This window comes from Ailuropoda melanoleuca, chromosome 1, assembly GCF_002007445.2.
Source record: "Ailuropoda melanoleuca isolate Jingjing chromosome 1, ASM200744v2, whole genome shotgun sequence".
NCBI lineage: Eukaryota > Metazoa > Chordata > Mammalia > Carnivora > Ursidae > Ailuropoda > Ailuropoda melanoleuca.
In genome coordinates, this window is record NC_048218.1 from 166,278,979 (window position 1) to 166,303,510 (window position 24,532).

At 42.1% G+C, this 24,532-nt stretch overlaps 1 protein-coding gene across 2 annotated transcripts in view; it reads right to left on the bottom strand.

The window, feature by feature from the left end:
* The window catches only part of CPVL (carboxypeptidase vitellogenic like), a 124,146-nt gene that overhangs the window by 55,717 nt on the left and 43,897 nt on the right, over positions 1-24,532 (bottom strand). For both annotated transcript variants that reach the window (XM_002912852.4, XM_011223398.3), the window contains exons 6-9: positions 22,891-22,970; positions 17,898-17,964; positions 3,589-3,711; positions 2,994-3,125 (exon numbers count right to left, since the gene is read on the bottom strand). In XM_002912852.4, the coding sequence (XP_002912898.1) occupies positions 2,994-3,125; positions 3,589-3,711; positions 17,898-17,964; positions 22,891-22,970 (402 nt within the window). The remainder of the gene's footprint in view (positions 1-2,993; positions 3,126-3,588; positions 3,712-17,897; positions 17,965-22,890; positions 22,971-24,532) is intronic.

The following is a 24,532-nucleotide window of genomic DNA, read 5'->3' on the forward strand; positions in this document are numbered from 1 at the left end:
GTATGAAAAGGATCGTCATTGTGGAAAGGGGAGGGAGTAGTAAGTATGCTCTAGCAACACTATGGTCAGTCAGGACCAGTGCCTCTGGCTGTGTAGACTCTGCACAACACAGGGATGCCTGGCTGAAGGGTAGAGAACCAGCCAAAGTTCTGCGTGCCAAGCTGGATAACCAGACGTGGGCTGTGTTTGGGAGACAGCCATCTTTATTCTCGCACAATGGTGGTATCCACTTGCCAAACCTGAAACCACAGGGCTGTGTCAGCTCAAAGGAGGTGTCTTTTTCTAATTTGTCCACCCAGAGGTGACATGTAGGCTAGCAGTAGTCCTGAATATAGGCAGCATTTTATCTATCCTTAGAAATTATCTTCAACTCCAATGGGAATGTAAATTCCACCCTTAAGAATGGATCTGATTTCAGAAAGAGTCAAAAATTATTTGTTGTCAGGGGCGCCTGGGTGGCACAGCGGTTGAGCGTCTGCCTTCAGCTCAGGGCGTGATCCCGGAGTTATGGGATCGAGCCACATCGGGCTCCTCCGCTATGGGCCTGCTTCTTCCTCTCCCACTCCCCCTGCTTGTGTTCCCTCTCTCGCTGGCTGTCTCTATCTCTGTTAAATAAATAAATGAAATCTTTAAAAAAAAAAATTATTTGTTGTCAAACAAGTGAGGTGGGTGGTCAAGACCTGTGAAACCCAATTTCTGGTCAAAAAATTGTTTCACAGAAAGAACTCTGTGATCCAGAATGTTGTCATGGTAAGGGGAACAATACAGGGCCAGAGATGGGCCATTGTGCATCTTGCAGAACGTCTAAATGTCCCAGGATTTTTACAGCCTACTTGAAAGTTACCACAGGAGAAATACCGGGGTGGGAATCAGGGGAAATGATTCTAGTCCTCGGCCTGCCACGGTTTAGTACGTGGCTTTTGGCCACTGAATGCAGCCCCTCCAGGTCTCAGCCTCCTCATCTGTGACGTGTGGATGTGTGCACGTCTGTAAGGGCAGAAGATGGTCTATAAAATTCCCTCCAGCTCCAAGTTACTGCTTTTTGATTAACAAAAGTATGTTAAAGGATCAGAGCATCCAACAGGCTTTATTATTTAGGCTTGTGATTTTGACCTTTGTACTCTCTTGGGTCTCAGGGTTTCTCAGAGCCTTCTATCGCTTATGCTGAAACACATTTGACCACTACTGGCTTACTTTCCTAACTATCAGCTTATCTATTCCCCTTAAAATAAAACAAAAGTTATTAAGTGAATTCATCACTCAAGATATTGGATCCATGGTCACGGAGACATTGCATACCTTCCTAGGTTTGTTGTTGTTGTTTTTGTCCTGTTTTGTTTTGGGTTTTGTAATTTTTGCTTTGTTTTCTGATGAATCTAGGTCGGGAGAGCTCTAATCTCATGGGCCATCTTCTCATTCCCTCTGAATACAAAATACCTTGAACTTGTCAATGGTTTCGTTCATCCTGTGGGTGTTCAGGCTGCTGCATCAGGCAGCAAGGACATCTTTCTGCTTTCCTTACCCTTTACAGCCCATCAGATGTTCTTCCTCTTGACATCACTGAATCCCTGTATGCTTCTTCAAAAACACACCAAATACCTCACCTGCCATTGGTCTCACATGATGTAACATTTGCTATTAATTTTAAATTCTAGAGGTTCAATCCTTTTACCCTTTCTGCCTCCTACAACAGATAGCCTAAAGTCAGACTTGAAAATAGTATCACTGAACGTCGAAGAGGGGTCCTATATGTCCCCGTAAGGTCCCTCTTCCTTTGCATTTACAATTGCACAGAAATTCTGCATCCGCACTCGGCAGCCACACCAGGTGTCCTGGCGCAGAGAAAGGGGAGGCTGTTGGCCTCTTGAGGGATGGGTGGGGCTTACTGGATGGTTTCAGCTGCACATCTTGCTGCTGTCAGAATGGATGGTATGGAAAAAAAAAAAAAGAATGGATGATAAGGGCATTCACTGCTTGGGGGATTGCAGGCAGGGCGCACCCTGCTTGTTAAATGAAGCATAACCTTGTTACCCCTTTCTCCCTGAGTTGTATGTCTCCTGTTTTGATTGGAACCTGCAGTGCCTAGAAGGCTATTAATATCGGGCCTCAGCCTTAATAACAATTATGTCATTAGGTAAACTGGTACAGGATGTGCTCCCAAAAACAAAAAGACTGAAGTCCTCCAAATGCAATCCTTGCCTCATTTGCTAATATGTGAAACATGATGGCTCTATGGTAAAGGTGTCAAAAAAAACCCACAAAAAAACAAACAAAAACACCTAAAAAAGATCGTTGATACAGGATCTTTGTCTGCATTGGCAAAACAAAACAAAACCAAAAACTCGAACTCCTGTCTGTTAATATTTAGTATACTCTCAGATTTTAAATAACTCCCCCCATCCCAACAAAAAGGGCAAGGAATAAAACCATATTATTTGATTCTCAAATTCAGTTTTAGGGGAGCATTGTGACAATATTTACAAATACTAATGGTTCTTTGGGAAAATTTCCAAATTACTATCCTTGATCATCTTTGCTCCTGACACACAGGAACACGTGGCATTCGTGACACACTGCGGCTACGTCTCCAGGTGGAACGTCGTGTGTGGATGTCACCCTTCTGAAGGGCTTCGGGCATATGCTGAAGCATATGTATCTACTTTCTGGGTCGTCTTTCTTCTGATTTCCTTGTGATAGGGAATGCCTTTAGGGCCCACACAGCATTTAAAGAAATCAAAACAGTTAATGAATGACACAGCTAGATAAACACTCCAAGGTGATGGCAGGTTTAAGACACAGCCAAAGTAAATTCAAAGAGACCCGGACGGTTCTTTCCTTCACTTCGAGCCCACACACATCTGCCTCCTGCTCTCAGACAGCGTAGCAGCCATACCTTCACTAACAACAACAGAATGCCTGAGTACCACGGTGCTTCTAAGACCTGGCTCGGAGGGCTCTCATTGCTCCAGGGCAACGCAGGGCCCAGAACTCACTTCAAAGGCTTGAAGCCACCTCTTCTCCTTGATGCATCTCACGCAGTCATCACACTCCTTCTGGAAGTACTTTCTCTGCTTCTCATCCAACAAGCCAATTTGGTACAGGAATGTGGCATAGCCCCCTATGATCTGAGGAGAAAAGAGAAACACAAATGCCACAGGGAGAGAGAGAGAGAAGTTAGGGAAGCCGGTGTGCTTGGTGAAATAACCCTTTGTCATTTGTCAATCTCGCGCGGGAATTAGCCAAGCAAGACAGTTATACACACGTGCGCACCCCACAGAACACACAAACGCATACACAATGCATGCAAACATACACAACATAGTATGCACAATGCACACACATACCCCAAACGTACACACACCACACACACCACATTCACATTCACATCCAACGTAGGCTGACATAGTTAAGTTGACACCTTAAAACATTTGGTAAAAATGAGAAGATTTTAAACTATTTAAAAGTCAACCGTGCAACATTACTTCCCTCTATCAAGTCAGGTCTTTAAGGTCAGAGGAGCCTCCATTGGATTAAAGGGGATTTAATCTCCTTAAAGGACAGAATGGAAAGGAAAAAGGAGACACCCACCGATTCAGGGTCAGAATAGGCATCTCCAAGAGCAATTCCTTTCAGGTTGATCTTCGTTGTCATCATGGAGCCGAGAACGTGGATATAGTGTGCAAGGGCTGGCACGTACTTCCCTGCGTACGACTGAGAAGGGTAGATGTGAAAATGAACCATTGCAAATTGGTGCTATGAACATTACGTGTTTAAGCTAATTAAAATAACAATAAAACAGCAGTATTTCCACATGAGACCTACCGTATATTCTCCCTTATGCTGTAAATTCCACAATAGCACAGAGCTCTCTCACTTCTTTTGGCGTCCCCAGATAGCACCAGTGACAGGCAAGTCACCAGTGAGGAGCACAAAAAATGACAAGTGGACATGGAATAGGTCAACAGTCTAATTTCCCTCCAAAATAAAATAACATGCTGCCACACATAGGGCTTGTCTTACCAGAAAGCTCCATTAAAAACTTTATTAAAAGAGAAAAAAAAAATCTCGAGGCCAAAATTAAGATTTCACAGTCTGTATGACGATGCAGTTTGAAATCCATATGTATTAAAGCAAGAGGAGAAGGAAAGTAGTATTTATTGGCTACTGAAATTGTCACTTGACAATTATCTCTGTTTCCAGCCTTTCCAAGTACAGGGTTCTTTTTCAATTTCAAAATATTTTGTGGACACAAACATTATAATTCTACTTTTAGACTATGCTGAGAAAAGCTACTATTCAGGAATATTTTAAAAATATCTTTGTATTGGGGCTCCTGGGTGGTGCAGTCCGTTGAACATCCGACTCATGGTTTCGGCTCAGGTGGGAATCTTGGGGTCATGGGATTGAGCCCCACATCGGGCTCTGGGCTCAGTGTGGAGTCTGCTTGAGACTTTCTCTCCCTCTCCCTCTGCCTTTCCCCCCACTTCCCACACTCTCTCTCAAATAAATAAATAAATAAAATCTTTAAAAAATAGTTTTGTATTTTCTACATTAAAAAGTTGACTTTTTGACATTTCCACTTGTATGTCTAATATTAAGCTTCACGTGTTCAAAATGAAGCTCGAATCCCCAAGCCTTCCTTACAGCCGCTCTTTAACGATAACTGTGTCCTAACTGCTTAGGCCAAAAATCATGGTGCCATTTCTTTTTCTTTTCTCTTTAAGTAGGCTCCACGCCCAGCGTGGAGCCCCTTGCAGGGCTTGAACTCATGACCCTGAGATGAAGACCTGAGCTGAGATCAAGAGTCAGATGCTTAACCAACTGAGCCACCCAGGCGCCCCGGTACCATTCCTTACCTCTCTTTTTCTCACACCCCACAGAAGTCCATCAGTGAACCTTGTCAACTCTACCTATTCTGTCAAAATAGATCCAAGATTTATCCTCCCATCACCACCTTGCTCCAGGTTCCGTCATCTCTTGCCTGGCTTATTGCAGTAGTCTAACTGGCCCTCCCGCTTTTGTCCTTCCCGTCATGCAGTCTATTTTCAAGACAGTGGTCTACTAAAACATAAATCTGATCTTGCCTCTCCTATGCTCAAACCCTTTGACGCACCCCATCTCCGTCAGAGTCAAAGTAGGGTGCTTTTTGGAGGCATAAGGACTGGCATGATATGGTACTTCACTAACACTATCCCCTGCTACCCTCTTGCTCATTCCCCTCCCGCTGTGGGGGGTCCCCTCTTGAACCACAGTCATTGTGGTCTGTACTGTTCCTTCCACCTGGAATGCTCTTCCCCCAGATATCCATAAGGTTAACTCCCTTACTTCCCTCAGTGAGATCTTCCAGGGATGCTTTCCCTGGCCATCCCATCTAAAATTTTAACACCCTCCTTCTTTTTTTGCATTTTGTATTTCTTTTCTTCTTTTTTCATCGAATCCTTATCACTCTCCTACAAACTTTTACTTATTTATCTAGTGCATTGTTATTTTCCCACCCACACTAGAATAGAAGATTCATGAACACAGGAATATCTGTCTGTTTTGTAGGTTAGCATATCCCTTGTGCCTGATGCTCTTTATTTGTTAGTGCTCAATACACAGTTATTGAATGACTGAGTCTTGAATTAACCTACATGCATTTGAAAAACACTAATGCATGTATGTTCGAAATAGACTAAAGGCATCGAGTGGGGACATATGAGTCCGTAGACCCTTTGTAGTATTTCCAGGGCTCTGCAGGGGTCTGAAGTTCAAAGGCTGGGAGCCCCAAAAGCTCTCATTTATTCCAGGCCCTAATCAAATGCTGCCGATGTCATTACTCCCATATCGATATGAAGGCATTGAGGCTCAGAGAAGTTAAGAGGTAGAGTCAGAATCTAACAGGCTCTGACCTACTCCCAAACCTACACTCCTGCCAAGGTATGGTAAGGTAATGTAATTTGCATGATTTATACAAGATCTCCTCACTGATGAAGCCCTCTTGTGCAACAGTAATTATTAAGGCAAAGTATTGACTCCAAACAATGTATCCATCCATAACCATGAGCACATTTTAGCTTCCTTGTGTGGTATAAAGATGTGTTGACATGCCTGAAATGTGGCTTCTTGCATAACAGTGCTATCTCTCCTGTTAGGAACAATAAGTGAACAATTTATCAAATATAATTTCGGTAAGATGAACCAAAAACCCCAAATTTCCTTGAGTAATCATTTTACTGGTAAAGATGCATTATGTGGTCTTCATTCAGTGGTTTATTAGACAAATCTTCTGTCAAAGGCATTGTGGTAGATATTTGAGAAGACACAAAAATGAATAAAGCACTGAATTTACTCTTGTAAAGTTAATCATTTCTTCTGAAAAAATTACAAAAACTTGACTGCTATGTGATAGGGCGAAGTTTGCCATTTCATGGATTATTACTCTCACATTGTGTACTTTGCTTAGCACACAGTAGGAACATAAACACATATTTGATAAATGAATGACTAATCTGATATTACTGCTAAACATTTTTTTCTCTATTGGATGTTATCACTCAAGTTGTCTTATTATAAGACCTGGCAATAAAACATCTCTTTAACTCTTTCTGAGATGGAAGGGCATGTATTTTAAATTGCTCTAATGATGGTGATGACAAATTCAGGCTAAAACAGCCACATTTTTATGGCACCCTCCCCCTTGCGGCCACCACGCATATCTGGGATAGATCCAGGCAGGAAATTAAGAAGGAACACCTACTCAATTTCTGAGCATCAACTATGAACAGGCTACCTCCCCCACTCTAAGCTGAACTAATTTAAAGTTAACATTATCTTCCCATATTTTAAAATGATGAAAACAAGGGTCTGTGCATTCCAATCATGTGCCTGGCTGGAATTCCATGCAGGCTTGGCTGCCTCCACATCTCCCATTTCTCATATCAAACCATACTTCAGTCAACGGTCCTGGAGACTATGAGTCTGTGGTCTCCCAAGCTGGGGCTCAGCCTGGGTTCATCCACTACATGCTTGCTAAGCTGACCATCTAAAGAAAACAAGACCGCAAGATAGGTAGTTCTATAACCATGTCCAAAACAGATTCCTCAATGTTCAGCCCACATCTGCTAACCTAACGATGATGTTTATCTCATTTTTGCTTTCTAATGACTATCACACACTTCCTTGCCCTGTGTCAGTGTGACAAATCCTTCACTGCTGTTTCCATTAATCATTCCATTGGTTGAGTGGCTCAGGCTGTCACACAGTAGACAATTATAGGATTATTTTATGGAAAACAGACACTGAAACATTATAATGAAATTTCAATTATTCTCGTTCCCCTTGTTGAGACTTTTTTTTTTTGCAAGATCAGACCAGCTTATTCTTCCTGAATCATTTATTTCTCAATTTAATGATTCTCTGACCACCACAAGCACTTTAAAAGACAACCAGACAATAAATCCAATGTTCTATATGCCCAGTTTCCTCTTTTCTGGATATATTTTAAAGAGAATAGAAACCTCTATTTTGGGGGGAGAATTGAGGTGTGGCTGTCTGATGGATCAGAAATGTACTACATGGCCCCTCAGGACTTAGAGTTGTAATCTTGCAATTTTATGAACTCTTGCTTCTTTTGTTCCGAGTTCTGTCTATAACAATGACAAGAGCAACAATCAGCACAACACTCAGCCCTGTGGTCTCTCTGATCTCTTGCTCATCAATGTGGGCAGCAGCTGGCCAATGAAGCTCCTGAAGTCTGTGAATTAACACTAACCTTCTACCATCGGATCAGATCCTGGCCTCATAAAAGCTCGGAACAGTACCAAAGCGATTATAAAAAGAAAGAGGAAAAGTGTGGCCAGAAGTGAACTGAACACATATTATTTTAGAATTCAGCAGTGACCCTCAAATGAGGAACTCAGCCAGACAAACGTATTTATCTAGCACAGTAATTCAAACTAGGTTAGAGATCGACACATCAGGATTTTCGTCTGCCCTTGTCACTCCTTTCTCGTACTTAAAGAAGCTTCCAGCTGCAATTTCTAGCACCGTTGTTGCATGGCTTGTTTTCCCCACGGTGACCATATTTTGAGCTCAACTCTGACAAGAAGGCCCAAAGATATTAGGGTGTGTTTGTATATGCTTGCATTTGCTAGGGCTTACAGAAGCAATAAACCTCCAGTTTTCCTCTTACATCACACGGATCTCAGAATTCAGCTCTCAGTCTTTTATTTCCCCCACGAGAGAAAAAGGTCTCCACATCACAGCTGAACAGTGGTTTCGAATCTCCGTCTGCGATCTTTCTGAGTTCTTAAATGATGCTTGGAACAGCCGAATGGAAATCACGTTAGGAGCATATTGTACTTGTAAAAATAGTCTAGAGAGAATGTAATGCTTGGTTAATTATCCAGATGTGTAAAAGCACAATGAAATTGGACTTAAAGAAACTTGTAATTGTGTATTCCGTCTGAAGCTCTCCCTTCTTACATGTTTCCGCAACATTCGCAGCAGACTTACTGTACCCCTGCCACCCGGTTACTTTTAAAGAAGGAAAAAAGCTTTCATATCTAAAATCAAGTTTCAATCAGCTCCTTTAGAAGAAAAAAAATCGTGTCAGAGAATAAGACTCTAATAGAAACAATGTCTTCTTGCAGAAATTTCACATATGTTAGCTGTTACTATTGTTTAAACTACTCTACATTTCTCGTCTACATTTCTTATTCAAGTCTAGTTTTAAAAAAAATCGATGCAGCTATATTCAATCTCTGCCTTGCTTCTAGGTATACATTGTATGGGAAATGCAGAACATCTCTGGATGATAATGACACCTGGACACCAAGAGTCACTGTCCAGGGCCCTGGTTCCCAAGCTCTGCCTGGAAGTGGAAGAGACGGGGTTGTCAGCCTCAGGAATGGCATGGTGAGGACGCTCAGGGCTTATTGTGTGCCCTTCGCTCTGCGGTGCCCGCCCTACTCCCAGCCACTCCAGCTGGAATGAAAGTCTCTTTGAAAAAGAATTCACTTCGGGGCTGGTAGGGACTCCTTCGGGTCTCCAGAAGGAAACAAGGTGGGCTGCCCTTCTGGGGGGAGTCATACCTGTGCCCTGTCCTCTAGTGCTCCCCAACCACACCGTGTTGGTGGAGCCAGCCCCGTTTATGGGGGCGATCAGAGAGAATAAGGGGATAGGCTTTGAAGAGAGTTTTAGACACACATTGAAAAACCACAAAAACTGGGGAAAAGCCTAAGTGTAATGGAATAATAGATGATGACACAGCAGTCAAGAGAACAGGACTCAGGGAGAGCGACCTTGACTTCATCTAGCCTCCGGGTAGACTCTTACTTCACTTGGCATCATTATTTTCTCTGAGCGAGGAGGTGTGTCCTTAAAACGGCCAGCTCAGAGAATTAATGAACAGGGAAAACTGAGCTTCAGTATTGTGGTAATCTCTACAACTTCCTAGACATTTCTAGACTGTGTGTCATCTAATTTCTAGTCCACACTGCTGCAAATTGAAAAAAAAAAAAAAGGCTTCTAACAAGAGTATGACTTTATCTAAACATCTATTTTTCTTGAAAATGAGCTGAAAAGAAATGCAGAATCTCTAGGAATAGACATAAGAAAAACATTTTGATCTGTATCTACTAGTCACATATTTATGCAAAGGTACATGCTGGGTTCCAAATGATATATTTTTATTTTGTATTGAAAAGATGCTTTAAAAAAAAAAAAAAAAGGTCCAATGTAGCCAGTACAGAAAACAGTATGGAGAAGCCTCAAAAAAAAATTAAAAATAGAACTACCACATGATCCAGCAATTCTACTTCTGGAAATATATCCAAAGGAAATGAGAAGACTAACTTGAAAAGATAGTTGCCCCCCCAACCCATTATCATAGCAGCGTTATTTACAACAGCCAAGACATGGAAACAAGCTAAGTGTCCATGGATGGGTGCATGGGTAAGGAAGTTGTGGCATGTACATACAACTGAATATTATCCAGCCATAAAATCCAAGGAACTCCTATTATTTGTGACAGCATGGATGAACCTTGAAGGCATTATGCTAAGTGAAATACGTCAGAGAAAGACAAATAGTGTATGATCTTACTTACATGTGGAATCTAAAAAACAGACACAAAAAGCAAACAAAAAGAGATCAGACTTGTGGTTACCAGAAGCAGAGGTTGGGGGAAGGGGGAATTGGGGGAAGGTGGTCAATGGTACAAACTTCCAGCTCTAAGTCACAAATTCATTTTCAAGTCTAAAAGGAAATACTGGCGGGTCAGATGAACATAACTGAAAATAGACATTTGTCATGAGCTCAAGAGTTAGAGCCGCTTGAAAGTCATCTAATAAAATTCGGCAAGTTCCGAGCTTTGAGAAATAATTACATTCCGTGGACTTCAAGCCTTTATGTCACTTGAAACTTCCATTTACTCCATAAAACTATGATCAAAGCTTAATTTTTATGATTAAATCTCAGTCTTTAGGCGGCAACATCCAAAAGGACAGGGAACTTCTTTTCTGTTTGTGTAAGTTTGATAACTCTCAGAGATTCTGCATGAAATATGGAAGGGATGTTGACTCCCTTCTACAGACAGCGCACCTGCTCTCTGGGAAGAGGCAGGTCTTGGAGACAGAGGTTTCGAGGAGAGAGCACAGGCTCCAGATAGCACCTACATTAGCAGGATTCCAGTCCTTAGCCAATTTCTTGTCTAGTCTTCGGGCTCTGGAATCCAGCTGCTTCAGTCTCAATCCTGGCCGAGTGACCTTGGCTGACCCAACCTCTCCAAGCCTCAAGTCATCTCGGCTATATAATGGGGATGATATTAACAGTGCAAGCTTCAGAAGGTCACCATGACATGCATGAAACAGTGCTTAGCATGCCTGCCATACAGTCCACTTTCAATACTCTCAAATAAGAGCTACAAATAGAACCAGTGAACTAGAGACTCTTGAAGGCCCCTTTCTGGCTACCAAATTCAAGCCAGGGCTAAAAGGATAATGGTGTAGACCTGCAGAGGAGTTCTCCTCTCTCACTCCTGCTGTACATCAGTGCTGGACATGCCCCTATTGCAACTATCTTTCTATGGCCTGGGCTCTGTCCTCTCTTCAAATACAAGCATGTTGGGAGTAAGTTTAATGTAGCAGATCTTTTCTAATAGACAGTGTGCTGATAGTAAGTCAGAAAGGGGGAGAGGGGGCGCCTGGGTGGCACAGCGGTTAAGCATCTGCCTTCGGCTCAGGGCGTGATCCCGGCGTTATGGGATCGAGCCCCACATCAGGCTCCTCTGCTATGAGCCTGCTTCTTCCTCTCCCACTCCCCCTGCTTGCGTTCCCTCTCTCGCTGGCTGTCTCTATCTCTGTCGAATAAATAAATAAAATCTTTAAAAAAAAAAAAAAAAAAAGAAAGGGGGAGAGAACCAGAACAACCATGAAGGAGACGGAGTAAGCCTGGAGAAACGGGACCTGAGCACCAGAGAGCCAAGGAAAGAAAGGAAGGCTGAGGGTGGGGGGTAGGGGACCTGACAGCCCTGGGAAATAAGGGAGTAGAAAGGACGGTCCCCAGGGCCTGGGGCACAGTGCAGGGAGAGAAGGGCCATGCAAGGGAGATGAAAAGACAGTGGAGAGAAATATCACCAATATTTTTATTTTATCTAGCAACATCCTTGCACAAAGCTGCTCTATAACATTCAATAAACACTGTGCTTAGTACTGTATGAAACAAATTACACAAACATGGCTCTCACCTACCGGGAGCCTGCTACCGGAACCCAGTGAACCATGATGATTTCAATAAAGGTTGTCAGACTCTGTGATCCCAGCAGGACTTCACTCATGCAGATGAAGATAAAGTATCCTATTAAGCTCACTAATTTTTAAATAGCTTCAAAGTTTTGCATTTATTCAGCCCTCAAATTAACCAGGGTTGCAAAACTGCTGCTGAGGAGAGTAGGCCCCTTCCTGATGATCAAGAAGAGAGGCCCAGTGTTAACCACACGTTCTGCCATTTTGGACGAGCTCCCCGTTCATCACCGCAGCCATGCATAGGCGTGGAATCCTTCCTGGGAGTGCACACAAAGCCACATGCTTGGAGAACAATGGGCAGTCCCCCTTCCTCCCACCACCTCCCTGGGTTCCAGTGAGGGCTGTTTTGCTTTAACTTTAGCTGGGCCCATGTACACTGGAGAGGATTCTAAAGTGTGTCTGTACCTCGAGGACAAGAGCAATCTCACTAATAGTTACTGGCTCGGAAAGGATAACACTTATAAGGGAAGTTAATTATGTGAATTAAATGCAGCTTGTTTCTCTTTTTGAAGTACATTTTTTTCATGCCTTGTAGAGGGTGATTTACAGACACATTTGTCTCTCTTTAGAGAAAATTAATTCCAGTTGGTGTTCTGGGCAGAAATGGAGAGAAGAGAAGGGACAGGCAGTTCTTCCTTCTGCCTGCAAATCCCACAGTATGCCTGGCTGTGGGCTCGCCGTGGTCCATGTGGCTGTGGCCCACGCGGCAGTGGCAAGGAGCGTGGGTCAGTCCCCACACATTTTGCTACTACCCAGAACTTCAAATATCAACTTCTAAACTCCAACATTTTTTAGACAAAGCAAACTATTTCTTTTAAAGATGACTTCAGGGATGCCTGGGTTAAGAGTCTGCCTTCTGCTCAGGTCAGGTCCTAGAGTCCTGGGATCAAGCCCCAGGGGCTGAAGGGCTCCCTGCTCAGCGGGGAGTCTGCTTCTTCCTCTCCCTTTGTCCCTCCCTCTGCTCATGCTCTCTATCTCACGTTCTCTCTCTCAAATAAATAAATAAAATGGTTTAAAAAATAAATTAAAAAAAATTAAGATAATTTCAAAATAACAGGAGAGACAGTGCCACATCCCAAAAAACAACTGAGTAGAACTTTTTAAATATCTCAGCCCCTGCCTACATGCATTAGGCCATATGCTTTGGAGCCATAATGGATTAATCCCGCTTTTCACCATGAATGGTAATAACAGTCATCATGTGCTCGGTACTCGCCGCAGCCACCTCTCCGTTAAATATTTGCGGAGGATTATCTAATTAAATGCTCAAAACAATCCTATGTAGTAGGTATTGTTATTACTTCCAGACTCCCTTGCACCAAAGTCCGGGTGCTAAATAGCTGTTCCGGACCCTTCAAGCATCGCCCTAACCTTCATTCACAGAACACAAATGGGAAGGATATTTAGGGCCAGTACATTTGCGTTGAAAAGCAGAAAACAATTTCTGAGTTTGCCATTTATTTTCCAAGGACAATTCTACTACTTTCGTGGCATTATTTGTTCAGCCTTCTTAAGGGTGTGCGGAAATTGAGGGGTCTGAAGAGAAAGGATTTCCCTTTCTGAAAAAATCTATCATAACTTTTTTGTGTGTGTGTGGAGAGAAGGAGGGTAGGTATTACATTAAAATTGCAAATTGTATACAGATGCTTTACGAATACATCTAGGTAACTATGGTTGAACATCTAGGAAAGTAAAATATCCCTGGAAGTGATCTAATCTAAAAACCAAGCCCTGTGACTGTGAGATGAAAAGCAGAGGCCAACAGAGGTTAAGGAACTTGCTTGGAATCATCCAGAGGCAAAGCCAGCAATGAATCTCAGGTCTCCTGATTATTAACCCAGAACTCCTTCCACTTTTCCTTTCTGCCTCCTACCCTTAAAACAAAAGACTGAATGAAACAAACTGGACTGGAAAAACACAGCATTCATTCTAATAAAATGAACCATCAAGGCATTATTATTTAGTGCTCTTCCTTAAAGAGATGTGTCCCCAGATTTAATGTATCCCATGTAGTTTGTATGAAAATGATGCTGCCTGGCAACCTCATCTCTATCCCAGGTCCTGCCTGCCCTCGTTCACATCTTCCTTCATCACTTGGAAGGCATAGGTTTCCTTAACAGTATTCATCCTGGCAGCAAAGAATGTAAAAAGAAAATTGTCCTTTCCCCACACACATTCGGAAATTACATGCATGAGACCACCAGGCAGACATGAAATAGACGAATTTTTCATCCAGAATTTGGCAGCTTTGCTGAAAGTCCAACATCATGGTTAACAGCATCGCCATGTTATTTGCAAGGCAGGAATTACACAGTAAGCAGGTCACTCTTCCATTGAACATGGAGACTGGGCATTTTCCAGGGTTGTTTTCAAAATGACAGGAGTGTCACTTCCTACCCCTGTCACTTCCTACCCCTTTGCCCAACCTGCCTCTGAAATGGGCTAAAAGTCAAACAGCAGGGAATTATTGTTGGAGGTCCTAAATAATCCTGACCAAAAAATTGGCTTAAAAAAGACGTAAGTGTAGGGGCGCCTGGGTGGCGCAGTCGTTAAGCGTCTGCCTTTGGCTCAGGGCATGATTCCGGCATTCTGGGATCGAGCCCCATGTCAGGCTCCTCTGGTAGGAGCCTGCTTCTTCTTCTCCCACTCCCCCTGTTTGTGTTCCCTCTCTCGCTGGCTGTCTCTGTCAAATAAATAAATAAAATCTTAAAAAAAAAAAAAGACGTAAGTGTAATATGCCAGTCAGAATATCCTTCCAAATAGAAAGAGAAGAAAACAGGTGGAAGAGAAGGAAATTCCTGGTTCCATTAACTTGCCATTCCCTTGGAAAAACTGAGACTACTTTTCACCTTGACTCTCTTACAGCAGACATATATGGTTTGGGCTTGCCCAGCATCCTTCCAGCCCTTCCTCTGGTATCATCACTGGGACCTTCCCTCATCTTCACTCATCTCCCACTCTCAGGCCTTGTGATTCAGAAGGTGAGGGTCCCCCTATGATCCTGCCCCTCCCAGAGCATCAGGGTGGGCCTCAGGCACCATTATAGCCAACCTGTTTGTCTATCCCATTGACCCCAGTTATTAGTTCTAGAACAGGCATGGGATCCAAATGGATCACACGAGATTCAGGAATATGGGTAGAATTATTGGGAAAGAAAAGTTGAGCTGATGGGCTATACCTAGAGCTCTGGAGTGGGGTGGAGGGGCAAGGGTACCAGTGAAAAAAATGTAGCTTAGAATGAAACCAGTGACATGCAAAGCCAAGTGAATAGATCAAGAAAGAATAAGAGACAAATTCCTGGTGACAATGTTTGAGCACCCAGACCCAGCCATGAATCAACTCATCTCCTGTTTTACTCAAGCCATTCTGAATAGGGTTTATGTCAGTTATAAGCAAAACAAGCCATTCTGAATTGGGTTTATGTCAGTTATAAGCAAAACAGCCTTGACTAATGCATCCCCCCTCATAATTCAAAATCCAGTTTAATTGTCACCTCTCTTCTGTTTGGCCTTTCCTGAGGATCCCACACTGACAGGTAGCTATCTGTACTCTCCTTGTGCTATTTGTCTTTATAGCTACTTCTCTAATTGTACTTTTTGTTCCGTATTGTATTTATTGCCAGGCTTTCAGATTTAGGGTAGAGTTAATGTCTTATTAATCACTGAATTTCCAACACTTGTCCAATGCCTCAGACATAGTAGTCACTCAAAACATGTGTGTTGAATTGAATTGAATTTGATTCTAACTACTCTTCCAGTGAACACTGCCCCTTCAATGAGTTCCCATTACACTTAGAATAAAGTCCAAACTCTACCATGGAATTACATGATCTGCCTGCCTCTCCCATCTCAGATCCTTCTACAGTGGCTTCGTGCTTTTCCACGGTCACACCAAGTCTGTCCCCAACTCAGTCTTTGCGTTTGCTATTCCTCCTTCCAAGAAAGCTCTTCTCCAAGATAATTGTTAACTATAGCTCTACTCTCTCCCTCATTCTGCTACATGTGCTCCACCCAACTGTCTCCTATCAGAGAGCCTTCCTGTGACAATCACAATTGCACCTCCACCACTCTGCAACCCTCTCACCCACTTTATCTTTTTTCATGACCTTTATCACTGCCTGATGTATAGTACATTTTTATTTCTTCATTTATCACTGTCTTCACCTCTACAATGTATGAAAGCAGGAAATTGTTTTGTTTTGTTCACGATTGTATACCTAGCACCTAGGGATTCTTGTGTTCTCAAAATATTGGCAGCTATCCATTTTTTAAAATAACCTTACATTTAAATGGATGAAAAAAAAGCAAACCCTAAAACTGAAGCCAACCTATGCAAGTGAAACTAACAGTATATTAAATTATAATCACACTAGGAAAAAAAAAGAATTAATTCTTATAACTTTCAAACATGGTACTTTTAAACCTATAGTGAAATATAGTCTAAGGATAAAAGTAATTATAGCAAAAAATATTGAAAGTAACTTGGAGGTTTCCTTGTTGGTAGTGGGACTGATGTAGTGATCTAAAATCATTTTGCACATACTATAGGATTCAGCCAAGAGGTAAATAAACTGATGCTGTTGGGAAACATGGTCCAAAATGTGGGAGAAGGGGGTATACAAACACAGAATGGGGAAAGGAAAAAAGAAAAAAAAGGAAAATGAATTAAAATTATGTGCATCAGTATGAAGTCATTCTGTTCCCCAGTTCTGCCTACAGAGAAAGTCGAAAAGAAATGGCATCCCAGTGGCAATGAACACACCTAGTGCTCAGATCTTGGTTTTTAAATACCCTCCCTTATTAAAAGGAGCCAGAGTTCCTTGAAGAAATGACTGATTCCAGGGCTAGGGCAGAGAAAGTAGAGGACAAGCCTAGAGCATAGATTTGTGCCAAAAAGCAAGGAAATGCTCAAAGACTACTTGGGGCCTATNGGGCAGAGAAAGTAGAGGACAAGCCTAGAGCATAGATTTGTGCCAAAAAGCAAGGAAATGCTCAAAGACTACCTAACAAAAAAGACACAATAGCCAGCTTGAAGGGGCTCATTCTGACCAAGTATGGAAAATATGAACGTCAAAAATAATAATAATGGCAAAAAATGCTAACACGTTAAACAGAAATAACAAACCAAGAGTCCACAGTGATATTTTAAAAAGTAAATAATAGAGAAGAGGAGGGAAAGATCTTCTCTATAGAAGAATATCAGTTGATATCTATAGGATGATAGATCCCCCCAAATCACCATTTTCTGACCCCCAATGGAATAACTGATCCAGACAAGAATCATCAGTGAATGCTAAAACTACTGGGTGACAGATGTGGGGGGAACAGATTTTCACATGGTCTTACGTTATTTATTAATTTCTAAAGGAAAAGGGTACCTTTCCAATGGTGAGATCTGGCAGGGACCACCTGGACCAAGTGATCAAGTTTAGCATTGCCAATAATGAGACAAACAGATATTATGTGCCTCCTGATGCGATACGAGAGAAGTACAACATCATCTATGTAATGTGGCTTGCCAAAATATTTTCACTGAATCTAAGCATTGAGGAAAGAATCAGACGAATTCAGAAAATGAGAGATTCTACAGGGCACCTGGCCTGGACTCTTCAAAATCATCATCATGAATGACAACAACAACAAAAAAAGCAGGGGACCAGGGTGCCTGGGTGGCTCAGTCAGTTAAGCGTCTGCCTTCGGCTCAGGTCATGATCCCAGGGTCCTGGGATGGGGCCCCAAGTCTGGCTCCCTGTTCAGGGAGGAGTTTGCTCTCCCTCTCTCTCCGCCCATCCCCCTACTGTTGCTCCCACTCTCTCTCAAACAAACAAACAAACAAATACATAAATAAATAAAATCTTTTAAAAAAGGCAGGGGACTGAGACCTAACAACCCACTGTGATATACAAAACTTTAGGGAGCCCTGGATTTATAATAAAAAATGTGATGGAAAACCTTTGGGGAATAAATAGAATATTTTGAATATGGGCTGAATTAATATTAATATACATTTGTGTGTGTGTGTTTACAGACTGAGTGCATGAATCACAATGTCATGACATATTTCAGTCCTGATGATGTTGGAAGCACACAAGAAAACATGATTTCAACTTACCTCCCCAGTGGCATAAAAGTCATTGTCTTTATATTCAGGAAACAACAGGAAAAACTGAACTAATGCACTGCAAAGAGAACAGCAATAAAAAACATCCCATGGCATCAGAAGAGCTTAATGCTACGCCACCAAATCTAACCCCCTGACAATAGGTTTCACATTTGAAGTAAGACACTATTAGGCTGGGAGCTCCGGTAGGCATTATAGTCAAAGTGTCATGCACGTGACATTCCATGCTGTGGATGGTTCAGAAATAACTGTGGGCTTACTTTACCCATAAAGGGGAGTCAACACCTTGGGCAAGTTTCCAAATCTCTGGGTTACCAACCTGGACCATCTAGCTTTTGAGGGGAGCCTTGAGCAAGGTGATATGGGCTTTCATCTATTATTAGAGCAATTCTTGGTGGAAGTTCCACCATTAACCTGGGTTTGTGGTAAAGTAATGAAGTAATGAGAATCTTACTGGCTTACCAACATCTTCCTATGGGGGAACCCTGAACATTTCTAATGGGATTCCCCAAATTTCAGCATTTTAATAACCTGAGAACAAAAAAAGCTGTAAAATGGTCACAGTCTACAAGAAAACCACCAAATGGCCAGATTTGGAAGTAACTGTCCAGTGGCATCTAGGCTCAAAAAAATCACACTTACTAAAGATCGCCAACAGCCACTTCAATGAAGTAGATTTAAACAGACTCAAGAAATTATTTCATAATAAGCAAGAAAGGGGTAGATGATTGAATGATTCTCTACTGGACCCAAATCTTTAAAGAGGAAACAAAACTTGTGAAAGTCAGAAGCTCTATGAGTGTGTTGACCTAGATTGCATTGTCTGAGAAGCTGGGCAGCGTTTTTGTTCCAGCTTCCTGCTGAGGGATTGAAAGCCATGAACTATCCAGTGAAGATGAAAGGCAAGGAGGCCCTGCAAAACCAGGAGGAGGAGAAAGTTCAAGGGTTACAGGGAGGCAAAACTGGGTCATTACAATCGCCGCGATCCCGGCTGTACTTGATTTTCAAAGGCTCCATAAAAATCCACCCTTAAAGACCACTGTAGAGCTATGGTGTATTTCTGTATTTATTATTTATAGTAACTAAAGTCTTTGTACAGCTAAATCTGGGAGGCTGCACTATATAGCTTCCATGTTTGTGCTGGCAATGAGCTGGCTTTAGCGTGGAGATAAAAATAGGAGTTTATTTTCCACCCTTCCCTCGCCAGCCTTCAAGCTAAAAACTACTTCTCTGTCTCTCTTCCTGCTAGTTGGAATGGCAACAGACAATTTAATATAGTAAATCTCAATTAAGCCTTATGCTTTAGCTTACAGCTTATTTCCTTGGAGAATCTGTTAAAGTTGTCAGGGTTGCCAGCCTTAGCAAATAAAAATATAAGACGTCCAATTAAACTTGAATTTCAGATAAACAACAAATAAGGTTTTAGCGTAACTGTGACCCAAATATTGCACGGGACATACTTAGAGTAAAAACATTATTCATTATTTATCTGAAGTTTACATTTAACTGGGCATTCTGTATTTCATCTGGCAGCCTTAGTTCAAGGAGCTAACCTCTCAGGTTGCTTTTAGCTTGAAAATGTCAGGATTTTCTATCTGACGTTTCCAAGGCAAGGCCTCCCATTGAGGAAGTTATAGTTTTAATTTCATAAGAAGATCAGAACAAACATTCGGCTAATCATAGCAAGCCCTTGGTAGGCCTTTCTTACATGAGAGAGAAGCATGAAAAAATTAAATTTAATAAGTTGGATTTACATATGCCATTTGCTTGTTTAACTCTGTTTTACTACACTGTGTGTAATTCTTATTCCATGGTGAGGGTTTGCTTAGAAATATAATCTAGAACCATGCCTACATAAAGTTTCAAATTTTAGAAGCAGAATTGCTAAAATCGAGAATACATAATGTACGTGTGTGTGTGCACGTGTGTGTGCACGCCACACATTTATTCAGGCCCCAGAGCTAGATGTCCCAGGAAGCAGGCCTCTGTGCCAAATGATTCTACCAGCAACCTTGCTAGCATTGTGCCAACGGCCTTGTCCACCAAGTTGAATTTTAGTCAAAGGCCACCTGGTGGCAGAAAGTTACATTAAAGGACAACAGGAAGAAACCGAGCTTGCAAGGGACAATGACTAGGAAGAAATTCTTCCTCAGATAAATTTTGCAGAAAGGGAAGTTGGTGGGTTCGGGGCCCAGAAGGTAGATGGAAATGACAATGCACTAACAAGGCTGGTGAGTTCTAATGGAGTCAGAGGTATAATAAATACGAGATGTTCAAAAGAATCGAGGTTAAGATAACCTAAACTAAAGTTCCATACCAACCCAAGCTAAACAAGGGCCATCTTTAGTCACTAACAGTGGGACTGAAATACACGCAGTGATAAGGAGCTTGGCCGTTCTGTTCTGTGGCGGCCTGCGGGCAGCTGTCCTCCCACACCTAGTGCGGCTGGGCCCTGATCCGCTCTGCTCGTGCCAATCACGCAGTGTTCTCATTTCATATATGAAATCTGGGTCATAGTCATTGGTATGAAGCGTTTAGCAATTGATATTATTTCCTATACAAACGAACAGGTGGAAAAGAACGATACTATCATTTCCACCCGCTGCTAGGAACCTAACTTCAGGCACGCCCCTCGATGGTAAGCACCAGAATGAGGACTATGGGGCTGGTTGACGACTGTCACCTGCACCAGGAGCAGTGTCTGGCATACAGCAGGCAATCGATAAACAGTGGCAGAAGGAGCATGGTACCAGATGGTATACTCCAAATCAGTTAATAAATTCATTATTCTTTAGTACCTTTATTATCATTATTATTTTTCTTACCTAAACCAGAGGGGCATTGTGGCTCAATAGCATGTTCCAAATACCAAAAAAAAATCGAATATCTAAACATGTCGTTAGTAAAAAAAAAAAAAAGCTTCACTTCCAAACACAAAGAAAAGCAGCCTAAGTGTGAATGTCAAATGTTTCTTTAGTAGGAGTCTACTTCTTATAGCCAGGGACTATTAATAGTCAAAAGGAATGGGATTTTCAGGGAAAAGAAAAAAAAAAGATGGTTTTCAAAGGGAGACAAAGACGGTCCACTCTTTAAACCTGTAGTAAACCGTTTATAGGTTTCAAAGCGACCTTCTTATTCCAAACACCCATCTGGAGAGCTGGAGAGAAGAATGTAGTCACAAAGGGAAACAAACAGTGTAAACTATAAAGGAAACAGCTGAAATCAGTTTTCTGCACTACCCTTGATTAGCTATTTTCCAGTTCTAAGAGCCTGAAGCAAAAAGAACTGAAACAGCTATAAACAATGGATGCTTTGAAATAGGTTCTCTTTACATGTCATGCAAGAGGAGATGTACCACATGTCAGCAGTAAATATGCACACGGAGGGTCAACGGGAAGTGGGGACCATCTTTGGGGGAGGGGAAGAGAGACAGAAAAGGAATGGCAGGGTTGCAAGCTCTGGCTTGGAGGGGACGGATGCGTTTCTTCGCTATAGAACCTCCGCCCTCTGGGTGTTTGCTAGTTCAACAACTGAGCTTGTTTAGATGGAAACCAAAAGAGGGTCAGAGGGGGTGGGGAGGAATGGGGGGGGAGAAGTAGGTTTCCTATCATCTGTAAAATGAGAACACACAGTCACTGCTCATGGTGTTTGAGTAAACCTGTAAGGACCGCCATCACGACCTGTCTCTATAAGGAAAGAGGAGGGGCCTGAGCTAGGGGCAGAGGAGGGGGAACCCTTGTGGAAACCTGGCTAATGTGCTCCCAGGACCCACTGCACCTGGAAGCGAAAGTATGGGGTCCTAGCCCTCCCCTGGGAAACTGAATGGAAGTGTTAAAATAACGGGACATAGGACAAATGAAAGTGTCAAAAACAGCCACCATATTGTTTTCTGGGTCAACAAGAAAGAGAGAGGGAAATATCTTCGAAGAAAGGCCAAGTTCCTCTTTCCTCTGTCCCCCAGCCATTTGCCTTAGGGAGAAAGAAAAATAAGATGGAAAACTTTTGTCAGAGATCAAAAAACTCTGACTTCTAGATTTACTTTCACTTCAGGGATTGATTGGGTTTGCTCACCATGCAGAATGAGTGTTTGGTGCAAATGGCGAATAGGGGAGCTGATTAACTCTTTCTAGCCACTAGGATTCTTTTAGTAAATGATTATAATGCATAAAGTGGTGTCCTAGTGATCTGAAAGAATTCAGGATTTGATCTCCAGTAATAATTTACAGAATGGAAAATTGTGACCAAATAAGAACGGTCACTTACTTAAAAAAAAAAAAAAAAGTACTAAAAATAGCTACAACGAATGTGAGTAAGAAAGAAGAAATTATATGTACACTCTTTGAGCAGGCTTGTAACTTTACATTTTCCTTCCATTTTTTTCTTCTTTTTAGTAAAAGAATAATTTTGTAAGTTGAAGGGAAAAAAGTAAGAGGCTAGCTAGCAAGCTGAGCTTTCAGCCTGGGAGTCATGAAGAAGAAGCAAGCGGGGGTGGGGGGGGGCGCGGGGAAACTGCATTTGAAGGCCTCAGAGAGAAAGAAGAGAAACAAGCAAGCATCTAAGAAGATGTTGTTTCCAGGCAAATGCAAAGTTAAAATGCAATGCTGAGAAGCAAGCAAAAATCCTCTCAGGCATCTGGCTGAGAGGTCTGAAAATAATTTTGTTTGAATAATTTTACTGTTGCTATTGTTTCTTAAAGGCTATTTTTACAAAATTACAATCAGGCCTTAGGATTCTAGCCTTCCTTGTCATTTTCTCTGCTGGCCATTTTCACAATTATCAGTGATAAGGTAACGAAGTGGAAAATAGACCGTGTGCATGCAAGTGCATAGATGTGAACTCCTCATGTGGAAGTATTCTTAAAATGTCTTTGAGAATTAGACCACAAGGACCAATCAGTAATACTTACACTATTGGATGAATTTCCCTATTGAAATAGAAAAATGTTTGGTCTGAAGAAGGCCAAGAGGGAGCCAGGGCCTTGTACCTGTATAAATTCTGTGCCACATCATCCTCGTTAACAGCATATCCCTGGGGGTCGTCGGTAAAACTGAAGCCTGTGCCCACCTGAAGGTGAAATAAATAAGCAGGTGTAAACAGAGAGAAGCACATGCCTCAGAGCCCTCCGGGAGATACCACACTGGAAGGAAATCAACCTGATTCCACAGGCCTAGCCTCTGACCTCGGATTTGTGCCTCTACCCCATGTATATTTAGCCATCAACCCCGGTGGATGCTGCATTTCACCTTTTTCCTCTCCCCTCCTCCAAGCCCAAATAAAACATCAGCACCGGGGTGCCTGGGCGGCTCAGTCGGCTGAGCGTCCAACTCTTGGTTTCGGCTCAGATTGTGATCTCGGGGTCGTGAGATCGAGTTCTGTAGTCAGGCTCTGCGCTCAGTGCAGAGTCTGCTTGGGATGCTCTCTCTTCCCCTCCCTCTGCCCCTCCAAACCCCTTGTGCTGCCTTTCTCTCTCAAATAAAAAACAACAAACAAACAAACAAACCCCCCACAAATCTCTGCTCTGGGGTCAGTGGCTGAGCTGTCCTGATTCTACCATGGGGACCCTGCCAGATGTTGACTTAAGGGGGAGGAATTCACCTTTCCTGGCCCCCATTACAGTATCAAAAGACCCAAAGTTGTCTCCTGTCTGAAACCTGGAGAGTGCATCGCTCTGTCCTGACAGGAAGGAACTCTCTAGGCTGGAGATAAAAGGTTGTGTGTGTGCGTGTGTGTATTGTTTTGATTTTTCATTTGTGAGAAATATGGCCACTAAGCCCTTTACCTTCAGTAGGTAGGTTTTAAAATAAAGATTCGTTTTAAACTAATATTTCCTTATACCTAGAAGTTCCCAGACAACTAAGCTGTAAAATTAAGAAGAAGCTACCACTGATTTTGTGTCAATAATTTGTCTAAGAGATGCACCACAACTGCATCTAAGTATTTTTGTTTTTGTTTTCCCCAACACACAAGGGGACAGCACATTTCATTCAACTTAGGCAATATAAATATGCACTTATAGTCTAGGAAAGAGGATGGTGGACAAAACTTGGTGTGAAAGTGGGAGGAAATGGGTATGCTGGACTCCTTTTTCTCACTATTTATCTGTTCTCTTTGAACCATCTGGGAAGTGAGAGATATCAGAGAAATTAGTTAGGGGGTAAAGATATTTCCGCAGCAGAAGCTGACCCTAAAGTTAGTCTCCTATTTTGATGTTTATTGGACTCAATTTCAGAAGAACTTCCCAAGGAGAATTCCACTTCTTGTTCTGAGATGAGACACACTGTGATAAATGAAGGAGACCAGTTTTGACTTTTTAAATCTAGAACTCTGTTAGAAAGATTAGGAATTCTAATACTATATAATAACCCATGATGTGGGGAAGCCATATCATCAGTGGAAAGAAACTAATTCCTTATCTTGGATGGTATAATGCACTGAACAGGATATTTCATAAGATTAAAAATGAGAGAAGGAGAGAAGGTAGCAAGCAAAATTTAATTTTGCTCGGATTTAATGATACGTGTTAGGAAAAACTAAATCTCAAATGTGTTTTTTAATAGATTAAATTCTATTTTAAAAAGCAAAAAACCCCTAAATCTCTATTTCCTTTCCCTCCCCATTTCTTAAAT